The sequence below is a fragment of the Ursus maritimus genome, unplaced genomic scaffold (assembly GCF_017311325.1).
Source record: "Ursus maritimus isolate PB19 unplaced genomic scaffold, ASM1731132v1 scaffold_1, whole genome shotgun sequence".
Lineage (NCBI taxonomy): Eukaryota > Metazoa > Chordata > Mammalia > Carnivora > Ursidae > Ursus > Ursus maritimus.
In genome coordinates, this window is record NW_024423343.1 from 75,973,528 (window position 1) to 75,987,279 (window position 13,752).

At 42.7% G+C, this 13,752-nt stretch overlaps 1 protein-coding gene across 3 annotated transcripts in view; it reads left to right on the plus strand.

Annotated features, from left to right (window-relative positions):
* Window positions 1–13,752, plus strand: part of CACNB4 (calcium voltage-gated channel auxiliary subunit beta 4) — a 237,477-nt gene that overhangs the window by 175,387 nt on the left and 48,338 nt on the right. For all 3 annotated transcript variants that reach the window (XM_040644965.1, XM_040644961.1, XM_040644957.1), the window contains exon 3: window positions 12,264–12,383. In XM_040644965.1, the coding sequence (XP_040500899.1) occupies window positions 12,264–12,383 (120 nt within the window). The remainder of the gene's footprint in view (window positions 1–12,263; window positions 12,384–13,752) is intronic.

The following is a 13,752-nucleotide window of genomic DNA, read 5'->3' on the forward strand; positions in this document are numbered from 1 at the left end:
TATATATATATATATATAATGGAATATTATATAATGAAATATTACCCGGTCATAAAAGAGAATGTGATCTTGCCATAGCAATCTATTTGTTAGAGAGGGGTTAAAAACAACAAGCTGGGCTCACCCAAGAAACGAAGGGCCAGGATAAATCTATCAACTGAAGTGTACTTGCTAACCTGTCCTGAGTGATTCCTCCGTTGGTTCTGAGTACATAAACTTCACAACTGGTTCATGAGTTAGGTTAATATGGTGCTTTTCAGAAAGGAAGGCAAGCATAAAAGGATTAAATATCTTGTCCAAAAGCAAGCATCTAGTGATTGGCTGCCTTAGAATTCAAAGTGGGGCAGTCTAGCTTCAAAGCCCAAGTCTGAACTGCTTTTTTCTTCCAGCTCTCATCTGAATAATCACTCCCTCTCTTTAGGTTTCCTAATGAAAAATAAAGGTGATCAGAATTAATGAAATCATAGTATCTCTCCCAGACTCATTTTCATCAATAATTTCATCTCTTAAGGGGCACCTGGGTGGCGCAGTCATTAAGTGTCTGCCTTCGGCTCAGGGCGTGATCCCGGAGTTATGGGATCGAGCCCCACATCAGGCTCCTCTGCTGGGAGCCTGCTTCTTCTTCTCCCACTCCCCCTGCTTGTGTTCCCTCTCTCGCTGGCTTTCTCTCTCTCTGTCAAATAAATAAATAAAATAAAATAAAAAATAATTTCATCTCTTAACTTGTATTTTGTTTGTTTGGTCCAAAAAAGTTCCTAATAAAAAGTGAGCAGCTGTCAATTTCCTCGCTAGTCACTTTGGATATATTAATGAGCTAATGGATAGGCCTGACAAAAGGGGAGAGAGAAAGCTTACAGCTTTGATGGTCACATCTTCATAATAGTTGAATATATGTATTCTGATGTCAATGCAAATGAACACTCCATCCCCAGTTACTTGAAGACCTAATTCCTTGCACTATAAAGACATCTTTAAGAACAGATCTCAGAGGAATCTCAGAGATCATCCAAGAGATGCTCTTGCTTGAAAGGCAAGTCTTGGCTTCACTAGCTGATAGCTGGGTGGTTTAGAGCGTGCAGCTTGGCCTGTCAGTAAGGCCTCAAAAGAACTTTGGAGAGAAATCAAGATAATGTACTAGAGAGAACAGAACATCCTAGTAATTGTTAGTTCATTTTAAATGCAGAGAGAGAGAGAGAAATTGATTCTACTTTTTTTTATGCCTCCAACCTTGATGATCTGCTCATCCAGCAGTACCTACCAGCACCTCTGCTGGGTTTAGTTATTAGCTATTAGCAAAGACTTTAGAGTCAGTCACACCAAAGTTCACTACACTTCACCAGCTGCACAAGCTTGGGCATATTATTGGTGACTCTAAGCCTTGTTTACTTCAGTGCAGAAAATGAACTCTGTCTCTTAAAGTTTTTATGGTGATTAAATTAGATAACATCTGTAAAATGCTGTTTTATTCTGATTAAAGCCTCATTTCCTGGTTCCAAAGGTTGAACTAAGAATAAGTCCTTTTCCTCTACCTAATGGGCTCCAACACAGAATTATCAGATGGGAGTCAAAAACCAAGCCTTGCTTTAATCTCCTCCCACTTCTGAACACACTGGGGAGGAAGGGCACTACCCCAGGGGAAGGATGTGAGCTCTGGCCACTCCCCATTCCAAATGGGGTTGGTCCACATGGATGAGGAGGGCGGGGCACTGTGTAGTCGCTATCAAGGCCCCAAAGAGCAAAGGGATAGCAAGTGTGTAAGGAACATGGCGGTCTAGCGTACAAGGCCCGTGACATTAAGCTGCTGGAAGAGTCCTTCTTCTGTGGAGGTAACCAGGGGTTGGCACAGCTCTGACCTAGAGTGGCAAGTGTTCTGCAAGTGTGCATAAGGGACCCACCACACCTCTCAAACACCCTCAAATCAGTCCCTTTCTTATAATCCAAAAACAGCATTTGTATCTAAATTTAAACTACTCCACTAAGTTACATCAAGTTGTTTTTAACTTAAGACATACAGGCTTCACACACTTAGGAGACTGGCTGGTAACCAAAGAGAAAAACTCATGCCCATCTAGCCTTTGCTGGGTCTTTTCCAGGAAATATTCTTTCCCAGGACCACAATTAATAAAAGTGCTTAACCCTGGGGCGCCTGGGTGGCACAGCGGTTAAGCGTCTGCCTTCGGCTCAGGGTGTGATCCCGGCGTTGTGGGATCGAGCCCCACATCAGGCTCCTCCACTAGGAGCCTGCTTCTTCCTCTCCCACTCCCCCTGCTTGTGTTCCCTCTCTAGCTGGCTGTCTCTATCTCTGTCAAATAAATAAATAAAATCTTTAAAAAATAAAATAAAATAAAATAAAAGTGCTTAACCCTAACCATAGTACGTGTATATAGACATCATAAGTACTCCATAAATTATTGTGGTTATTATTGGCTTTGATATTATAATGATTACTAATATTTAATGTTGCCTATCAAAATTATCACTTAAGGTTAATGCACTCTTTCATTCAGTAAGTAGTTTGGAGCTCCTCTGAGGAATAAGGCTTTGTGCTGAGCACTCTGAGGTCAACAAAAGCTGGTAAGGCGTGATCCCCACCTGAAATGAAGTAGATGCTTCACTCTGGCTTCCATTACACGTGCAGCTATCTCCCGGGAAAGCCTTTCTGCTCCTGATGGATTCCTTAACTGTCAGTACACATTCACTCAATGAGAAACTTAATGAATAAAAAAATATCTCCAGTGAATTAAAGGTAATTTACATCAATTTCTGAGGCTCCAGAAATAATATACAGGCTAGGTGGACTTATCCTTTCCATACTTTCTTCTTCTCTTCTAAACCAATCTATATTATCCTTCCCTTTATATGCCAGAAGGAAAGGTCTTTTTTTTTTTTTTAAAGATGTAAGTCTTTGCCTGAAGCTACTTTTAGTAGAAACATATTTACTATCATATCTCTAATACGACTCTCAAAAATCAACCACAAAAGTAGTGTTTTGTGGGCTACTTTTTGCAAACCACTCTGGGACAACATGAGAAGGAAGCACTTCTCAGTCACTTTTCCAGAAGGGCCATAGAAGTCCACATTTACAAGAAACTATTAGCTCCCTCATCCGTATGCAGGTCTGCATCTACCAGCAGCATATCCAGGATTTCCTGAGCAAATACTGTCATTTCCTTTTTAACATGTCAGCTAAAACTAGATTAGTGCTGCTCTAGCTGCTGCCCTTGAATGAAGACCTCGTGCCCTGGCTACTGCTTACCGGGGCCAGGGCAGGGGCCAGTCAGGTGTAGCCGCCGTGGCACTCACCTGTGTCACATGGATTGGTCCGGCGCTCTCACTACGCTCTGACCAGGCAGGGCTGGTTCCTGGGGTGGCTGCTCAGTGTCCCATGATGTTATTCTGTGGCCGGTGCTGTAGTAAAGCTTGACTGCTAGAGGCCACCTTCCCAGCAGGTGATCCCTTTCCCTAAGGAGAGTGAGCCCCAGCATCTCACCATGCCTACCTTTAGGATACAGTTTCTTACTAGAGGCAACAAAACAGAACAAAAAACAAAAAAACCCAATCGTGACTTTTGCAACTTATGTTACCTCTCAGTCTCACAGAAGGTTTTGATTTACTGCTAATTGTGACCATTGATGTCACACTTCTTACATATTTGTACGATATTATGCATTGATTATCAGCCGTTCCTGCCAGATAGCATCCATATGAAGTAATCCTTAGCTTTTGTTCTTCCCCCAATATATTAAGCAGGACCATATGAAATTGGGGTTCTTATAGGACCCCCAATATAAAAAGAATCTGCCACCCCATTACCACCATCACCAATGATTAATTGCAAATCTGCTCTTAGCCCACTTTTCAACTCCTTTCCCACAGCACCTAATGGCTCTGGCTGATACAGACTTCCCGTCCATCTCCATCTGGGCCTTTTTGTCACTTCCCTCTTTGTGCTTGTGAGGTCAGTTGACATTCTTCTGTTGTTATCGTACCTCCATTAATGGGTCTTCTTGGCAAATGAAAGAAATAGCGATCTGAAATGAGGCAATTACAGCCGTTGTCAAACTAGTCAACACAACAAGATGGGTGAGGCTGGTTAAGTTTTCTAAATGAATATTACTTCCTTTTAAATAAACTGTATGTAAAACAGTTATAATAGAACCCATTAATTTGGATTCCACTAATGAGATAATTCAGACAAAGCCGGCACTTTGTTTTTAACTGTAAGTTTGTATGTAGTTATAATTTAATTACAAGAAATAGTCTGTATATAAGTAGTGTAAACACAATTGGAGGAGTGACCATTTAAGGTGCTTTAAGGTACTCAAAGGTACCTTATAATTTCCTACCAATAACTAAAATGTTGTGTAAAAATCCTGTCATTAAAGCAGAAGCTCAAAGGAATCCACAAATCAAAACCTTGATAATCTAGAGATACCGTGTTTAGTTAGCAAACAACGTCTTTTGAAAAGCAGCCTGCAATTCACTTTCCAGGATCTCAGTTGCCATTTCTTTACCTACATCCGTTGTTCCAAATTAGTGAAATTTTAGTATATGATCGGTGTTAAAATATCATAGAATGTAGTTTTGTTTTACCGAAGGCAGCTAAAACGTTTGACTTAAGTTTTTGCATCTGATTGTGTAGAGGAAATTTTTTTAGAGGACTCTACCCACACTCCCGCCCACTGCATTGCACCCTGTGCTAGTGGCATAGAGGAAGGTTCTTACTGCCTATCTCTAGCTTCACATGTCCCATCTGTAAAATGGGGATAATCATAACCTACTTCATAGGGTTCATGGGATGATATAAAGTCCATAAGTTAATAAATCACATTGGTGTCAGGTAGGCCGGGTTCGAGGACCCAGAGATGGGGGTCCCACAGGACCAGCCAAGAAGGTCCCTGGCTTCATGCAGGATGGAAATCAAACATGAGCCAGGAGAAAGTGAAAGCAGAGTTTGTTGAAGATACATATATAGAGAGAGAAATACAGACAGAGCATCCCGGAGACTTGGAAAGGAAAGGAGCATGAGTCTCGTCTTTGCTTGGGGTGTGGGTTTTTATTGGCACTTGTGGTCTGGTGCACATGGCCTCTTAGGCATCCAGGAACTGGCCAGAACAAGGACAGGGTCCAGGTGTCCCTCATAAGTCACTCATTCCCTGAAGCCAGGGGTCTTGGCTTCAAGGTTTTTGGAGTTAGTGGTTTGGGAGAATGTTTACGATGACCCCGCCTCGTCATTCCTTAGACATTATCTATTGTCCTGGAAGACTCCAAAGATAGCAGTGTCTCTTTGTCCCTTATAAGGAGGAAGTATGCCATTTGCATTACAAGGCAAGTGTAGAGTGGGGTGGGGGTACAGGCCCTAGCAAGAATAGGAGCTGGGAAAGGAGCAAAGGAAAAAAAAAAAAGGCAAGGGGTCCCTTCAATTTCCCTGTCTTGACAGAAAGTAAGAGTTGAGTAAGCATTTATTCTCTTCCCTTTCCCTTTATGGCCTTTTCTGAGCATACTGCTTTGCTGCCCTTGGCTATTCTTTGAAGCCCCCAAACGAAGCTTAGATTCATGTCTGGGGTTGACCTTCAAGTCTTTAGGGTCCAGTAGAAGTGGGCCACAGAGCTGCCTCATTCTATCACCCAGCCTCCTAATTACAAGAAATGGCACAAGGTACCTTAAAGCAAAGCAAAGTTTAATTGTCATCTCTAAGGTATAGTTTCAAAAGTTCCTTGTTCTGCTGAAGTGCTGAGAATCTACTCTGGGTACCCTAGCAAAAAGCTCTGGCATGTTTGGTGAAGGGGGTGAAGGAAAAGAAAGTATCTGTAAGAAAGTGGGGCTGGACTGTAAACATAAAGGATACCTAAGAGACCTTTTTGCTTAGGGGACCCTTGTGAGTGGGCCATTCACCCATCTACCTGGGAAAATAATCAAGAAAAGGTTTGTTCCTTCTGCAGTGTAGAAAAGTGCATTGTTTAAGTCATTGCAAGCTCGGTGGAGAGAAACAAGCTCAAACCTATCGGGAGTGATATGTTTCTCTGGATATTCCATCATCACTTAGTCCACTTAGTACAACTATTAAAATACCACATTTACAGCAAGTTGGACATTCACTTGTCTGATCTGGAAGGGAAACTGACATTTGGAATGTCTGCTCCTGCACAGCTCAATATTGTAGCCACTAGTTACGTGTGGGTATTTAAATTTAAATTATTTGAAGTAAAATAAAATTTTAAGCGTTTAAACATTAGATGAAAAATTCAGTTTTTTGTCTTACTAGTCACATTTCAGGTGCTCCATAACCACCTGTGACTAGTGGCTACCATACTGGATTGCACCCATAAAGAGAATATCCATCATTGCAGAAAGTTCTCTTGGACTGCAGGGGTTTAGTATGTGCTATTATTATGCTTGTATACTATGTTGTATCTTATTAATTCTCCAAAATAACCCTGAAGGGTTTCATTCCCATTTTTCGAATGAGGAAAGAATCTCAGACGGTTCAGCCCTTCTCCTCTCAAGCAGTAGCCACTGCAGAACCTGACCAGAGGTTAGTGTTCAGTGAATGACAGCAGAGCTAGCAAGTGAGAGGCTCAGAACTGTCTGACCTCGAAGCCCTAAAGTTCCAGCAAGAACGAGGTTCTGTTCTGCTGTTAATGCATTTTAAAATCAGATATTCGAGGGCACCTGGGTGGCTCAGTTGGTTAAGCTGCTGCCTTCGGCTCAGCTCATGATCCCAGGGTCCTGGGATTGAGCCCCGTGTTGGGCTCCCAGCTCAGTAAGGTATCTGCTTCTCCTTTTCCCTCTGCCCCTCTCCCCAGCTTCTGCTCTCTCTCTCACAAATAAATAAATAAAATCTTATAAATAAACTAAAATGAAGTAAATAAAATAAAACATCTGTGAACTCTCCCTTTTCCTTACTCTACTTTCCTGACAAAATACTAAGACATTCATAAAATACAATAATAAAACACAAAACGTAGAGTAAAATAATAAAATACAAATACTAAAATTCCTCATAAAAAGAGAAAATATATTCCTGTTTTAAAAGGACAAAGTCATAAGTGGATGTGCGGGTCTTGTGGGATTAGAGAGGGATTGGTGATGGCACAGGTCTCTTTGAAGGTGGTAGAAATACTCTAATATTAGATTGTGGTATAAATTGTGTTCTGTAAGTTTATTAAAAATCTTTGAACTGTGCATTTAAAACATGCGAATTTAATAGTAAATAAATTATGCCTCAGTAATGCTGTTTTAAAAAAAAAACAACAACAACAAGACGTAAGTCCTAAAACCCTGGGACAGCCAAAAATTTAATGCTGGAAAGCTGCCAGAATTTTAGTGAGTCAAAGATTAGTTGCTGGCATTCCCTGAATTTCTCTAATGGTGATAAAAGGAGTGATGTTGCATCTCAAACAAAACCCTGGGAAACTCTGCAAGGTGTATATTATTATCCTCATCTCTTAGGGGACGAAGTGGAGACTCAGAAAGTTAAACTAAGTTGCCCAACATCCACAGCCAGGAAAAACTGGCCAGAGCATCCTATGCGGCACCGTCTGGGCCCCCAGCCCATGGCTGTTCCCTCCCCTATGTCATGCCCCCTCTGTGGGAATGAGAAGAAGCCCTTCCATTGTTTGACTGGAGATGGCTTTCCTTCTTCCAGGACAACAGTAAACTGATTTCCCAGTGTTTCCATCAGTGTTTTGTATTTTGCACTCAAGATTCATGAAAGGCATGAATCTGTTTTCAATATTGAAAAAAGAGTGGAAAATGGGTCTGAGCCTTATGTGAATGGAAAGATTGGTGTTTCTTTTTTTAAAGATTTATTTATTTTAGACAGAACGTGAGTAGGGGGAGGGGGCAATGGGAAGGGAGAGAATCCTCAAGCCAACTCCCTGTTGAGCACAGAGCCCCACTCAGGGCTCCATCTCAGGACCCCCAGATCATGACCTGAGCCGAAACCAAGAGTCGGCCACCTAACCGACTGAGCCATCCAGGCATCCCTCTTTCTTTTGATGTTTACTAGGGTGCATTATGTTTTGGCTTTTAAAATGACATCCCTGCAGGGTGCCTGGGCGGCTCAGTCGGTTAAGCATCTGCCTTGGGCTCAGGTCATAATCCTGGAGTTCCGTGATCTAATCCCACATGGGACTCCCTGCTCAGCGGGGAGTCTGCTTCTCCCTTTGCCCCTTACCCCGCTCTCATGCTGTCTGTCACTCTCTCTCACTCTCTCTCTCTCCCTCTCTCAAATAAATAAATGAAATCTTTAAAAAAAAAAATGACATGCATGGGGCGCCTGGGTGGCTCAGTCACTAAGCATCTGCCTTCCGCTCAGGTCATGATCCCAGCGTTCTGGGATCAAACCCTGAGTTGGGCTCCCTGCTCAGCGAGAAGCCTGCTTCTCACTCTCTCACTCCCCCTGCTTGTGTTCCCTCTCTCACTGTGTCTCTGTCAAATAAATAAATAAAATCTTAAAAAAAAGATATCCATGCATATACATATACATCTGTATGTGCACATATACACATATTATATTTATGAAAAGTTCTTGCAGCAGTTGCTCCCATTTCTCTCCTGATTTAGTTGGTTCATTGGAGACCAAGATGTGACTTGCCATAGTGTCTGCTTAGGAACTTCTGACGCTAGCCTCTGTCATGCTTCTTGCACAGGTTTGGCTCACCTGATAAACTGGCTAGTTCACTCTTCACCCATTTTATGACATGGAATTCCGGAGAATGGAAAACTGGGGGGCTGCATTTTCCAGCTTTTTCCAGAGCTAGTAATCTTTACATGTTCACTTATATCCTCTTGGCATCCTGCATTGTTCTCTTCTTGCCAGTTCCCTGTGCCTGATCATAAACGTGTAACCAGCTCTCTGGCAGCCCCCATCCAGCCCTGTTTTACCAAGCTTCCAATAGCCCCTTCCCTTCCAGATCCTTCCTCCAGTCTGGCCTAGGCAGTCTCCTCTTGCTACTCTGTGGCTCTATTGTTCTTTTCTCTGAGCCTTTGTATATATCCCAGGTCCTTTTTGTTTTCTTTTCCTTCTTTCTCCTCGGATATGTCTATACCTTTTTCACCCAGTCGCAACAAAACAAAACAAAAAATAAAAACAAGAAACTGTTTCTTTGCCAAGCCAGCAGAACACGTCCATGGGCCAAATTTGGGCTCTTGATGGCGGACTTCTGTTTTCCCCAGAACCCTGAGAGACAGCAGCAGGGATTTCTGTATTCAAAGAAATGTAGATGACATTGAAAAAGAGAAAGAAGAAGAAAAACCAGAGTAAATGTCGAAATGCTGTAACCCTGGGATTATGAAAACAAATATCCTAGTGCTTATCTTTCCCTCTACCCATAGTTTTAGAAACAAGGAAGTAAACAGAAGCTTCTGCTTTTACGTATTTGGCAATAGCTGGACTTATTAAGTAATTTTGAAATTTTCCCAGTCTTGTTCACATTTCAAAATCAAGCTCATTTGCAGGAATCCTTTGAGTTGCTTCTCGTGTGCTCAGAGGTGATGGAATGCCAGGATGAAAAGTCGTTAAAGTAGTTTCGGGAATGAGCTGTCTCCTCGTGTCAGCAGTAGACTGTCTATTTTAGTCGTTTGCCTCACTGCTCCAGCAGGGAGCCTGCCTGCTCCTGGACTACAGTCATCAGCCTCCCCAGCACATGTTTGCAAAACACGGCAAGTGCCTCCTTCCTGACTTCATGCAGCGCCATTATGTTGCAGTCCAGACACCTTCACACAGCCAGTCCAGGGCCTTAAAATGATCTGCAGCACACGTCACTCGGCCGCAAAGCATCACCTAGAACTAACTCAGAACTGTTCTCATACATGTTTTAGAAACATTGTTTTCTTTCGCTCTTACTCTGGATTCTTTGCAGGTATACCTAAATTTGCTCAAAAGCTGTGTTCTAAGAGAACTCATTTAAAGGACTTCAAGGTAGCTTTTATTTTTCAGCAGTGAGGGATCTATAGAATAGTCAGTCACCCTGTATTGATCCATTCTGTAGGTCCAGCTTTTTCTCCAGTACTTTTGCACAGAGGAATTTGGTTGTAATTTGTTTAACAAATCCATTTCCTCTTTAAAGGGCACTTCTAGAAGTGCTACATAAAGTGCATGGATTTGGGCACACTGCAGTTATCACACTTATAGTGTAATCATTTTGCAATATATAAGTGCATCAAATCGACAAATTGTACACCGCAAAATTACACAATGTTATATATCAATTATATCTCAATAAAGCTGGGAAAAAAACATAGTGTTTTCTTGACAACAAATACAATAAGAAAAATGGATACTTTTTGAGGTGGGCGATTGTGCGTATATATTATAAGTGAGTTGAAAAACGATTAGAGTTAATTTTTTTTTTAAATCAATGTAGAGCTGTCAGGACTAGGAAACAGGGATGAGAATGACCGTTTATTATGTGCTTACCATGTGCCAGATCCTGGAGTAAATATTTTAATATCAAGTGCAGCTCAGTGCAGGATTTCAAACTGCTGGTTCTAAGGTTGGACTGCCCAAGTTTGAATCAAAGCTTCTATACTGTTACAGGGATTCAGAGAGGTGAGGTGCGCAAAGCAGCTAGCTCTGTGCTGGTATGACAGTGAGGACTAAGTCAATTAGCTGTTCATTATGTCTTATTCCATTTAATTCTTTGAAGTAAGCAGTGTTGCCATTGTGCACACGAAGAGACTGAGTCTGGAGTGGCCGAAGTAACTTGCATACAGTTTTCAAAAGCAAGTTACAGAGGCAGAATGAAGAACCAGGGTTCTGTGGGCATTCTGATAAAACCTCTCACCAGGAGTTACTGTCCTAGGCCACCAGGAAAATCTGTGCTAACCCTAACGTTTCTAAGTTTAGGAAAACTTTCAAAGGATCCATTTCAGCAGTCAACCTTTCTTAAGAGTCCTTTCTGCAATGGATAGCAGATTCTCAGCTATATGGGTAGGTCTGTGCTTTTCAAAATCTGTGCATGATGTATGAAACATGCCAAATACACCAGTTCTGTCAATACCTCTGCTGTGTAAATGTCATCATCTATGCAAATATCAACTTGTAATGCCAGCTTAAGGATATCGTAAGGGTGACGTTCCTTCAGCGACCAGAACGCAGACTTCAAGGATTTTTTTTTTTAACTTTTTAACTAGCTGCTGTAATTTTCATCTCTTCTTATGCCATGAATACCGAGTGATGCTGGGCACCTCCAGTACCTTGGCCACATCTGTCAGGCTGGATTTCGGTGTTGTTCAAATAGCCCTTCTAGATGTCTGCTTCTGTTGAGGACATCCTTGTTTTCATCTTTAAGTTCATGGCTTGGTGGCCATAGTGACCATGTATGGCTAGTGTAAGACAATGACTGAAGTTTTGTTTTGAGAGGGAAAGGGAGACAGAGAATCTTTTTTTTTTTTTAAGATTTTATTTATTTATTAGAGAGAGAGAGACAGCCAGCGAGAGAGGGAACACAAGCAGGGGGAGTGGGAGAGGAAAAAGCAGGCTCCCAGCGGAGGAGCCTGATGTGGGGCTCGATCTCAGGACTCCAGGATCACGCCCTGAGCTGAAGGCAGATGCTTAACAACTGAGCCACCCAGGCGCCCTGGAGACAGAGAATCTTAAGCAGGCTCCACACCCAGTATGGAGCCCGATGTGGGGCTCGATCTCACAACCCAGAGATCGTGACGTGAGACAAATCAAGAGCAGGGCACTTAACTGACTGAGCCACTCAGGCATCCCAATGACTTAAGTTTTAATAGAGGAAGAGTTCAATGGTGTGGTTACTAGAACTGGAAACTCACTTACTAAAGCAGGATTCTGCTTCGCTGTGTTGAAATCTTAGATAAATCTGTCTTCTGTAGCCCCAGATATGGGTAGAATTTAGCTCTTATCATAGGCTGAGCATCTTTTTCCCTCAGATGTGTATATAAAAAGGAGAATGGAATGAAACTTCAGGTCCGCAAATGAGTATGGGCTTAATATAAAAGATCGCATAAAACAAGAAGAAATGGAACTGGATATCACATAATTTTCATGCAGTTCACTTCCTAGCCCTTAATCTAGTCAAAATATTTTCCCTCACAACATTGCTATCTTCTGAATTACTAAGATGATTAACTATATTCTGCCGGCTAAACGTATACCTGCAACAAAGGCGCAGAGCGTGTGCACCAACCCCTGTGCAAAGGAAGAGAACCCACTCCGGGGTGCTGTTACGGATGTGATGATTGAAGAAGCTCCACATCATCTCATTTAAACCACTCTGGGGTTTCCTTTGCAGGGTTCAGCGGATTCCTACACGAGCAGGCCATCAGACTCCGATGTCTCTCTGGAAGAGGATCGGGAAGCGATTCGGCAGGAGAGAGAACAACAAGCCGCTATCCAGCTTGAGAGAGCAAAGGTGATTTTCTTGCCCCTCTTTGACTCCCAAGTGGCGTGTTCCTCAGCAGGTAGCAGCTGCTTGTCCCCTGTGTCAGATTCTTCTGGAACAGTCATTTTATGATCATCCTGTTAAGGCACCAGATTGTAAGGCTTCCTGACCCATTCACCCCCTAAGAGAGGTTAGTAACATTCCCAGGGGGCCATTTCTTGAGACCCCGACCCTTCACCCTTTGTGTTAGGAATGGTGGTGAATTATTGGGCATTTCCAACTTCACAGTTGTGGCTAATATTAAGCTTGCCACTCCCAGTGTCGACAGAGAGCCTCCTAGGGTACACGTTGCTCCACCCGTTCCCGACCCCTCATTCTCTGGGCCATCAGTCTTCATTTCTGGCTACCTGCGCACTGTTGTTCCGTGGGTCTTTCTACTGCTCCCCTCTCAGTTTCAGTCTCCCTCCTCAAGTTCCGCATGAAGTTAGGAGCTTTGAAAAACTATTAGCATTTCAGCAAAGATGAACAATCAAAGGCATTGCCAAAATAGAACTTCAGATGTCCCACAGATGTTCCCCATCTAGGAATCTCTGTACCCACAGGAGGCAAGAGGGAGCAAACTGCATTTTTGTATCTTAGAACTGGAAGAGTTGCTAGAGATCTCCTGTTCTATGCCTTCCAAACTGTTTTTTGTTTGTTCGTGTGTTTGTTTCCTTTAGCATAGACTCCTTTTGTCAAATGAAGTTTTATGCAAAATATGAGGCAGGGGTTGTGGCCAGCCTCTCTTCCTTGCCCTTCATGACAGACTCCTAAGGCATATTGATCCAGTCTTCTACCTTTTAGAGGAAAAACTGAAGCTCAAGTAATATGAATTCCTTCCTTTTTCTGTTTTTACAGTAAACTGTTTATAAGAGCAGTAAGGGGAACGATGCCAATAACAAGGCATCTTCATTTGCTGTGACACATGCTATCTGTGCTTGGTTGGCTGAAGGGGGTGTGGGGCAGTGCCTGTGAAGGGACATAGGTAAGGCTTTAACTGGGGTCTTGCCTCAATCTTGCTCCCCAGTCATGTTCTCAGCACAATAAATGAGACACTAACAAAGCAGCCCAGGATTGCAGGAACCTTGTGTTCTCACTTGCGGCTAATTTTTGTTTTAGTTTTCTTTCAGAGTTTTTTGTGGCCTTCATGGTCACCCAAATGGCAGCCGCAGCACCGTTAGCTTAGGCTGCTGGTTTGCTTAGCCTCTGAGAGGCTGCACCCACCCAAGAGCACTTTGCTGGGGAGGAGTTTGCCTAAAAAGAGTTTCAGAACCAGCTTTTGTTACCTAGGGAGAAGATGGTGCTCGTCCTTCTGGTCTACCCCTAACTGGCCTTTGTTTTTCCTGGTAGGACAAGGTAT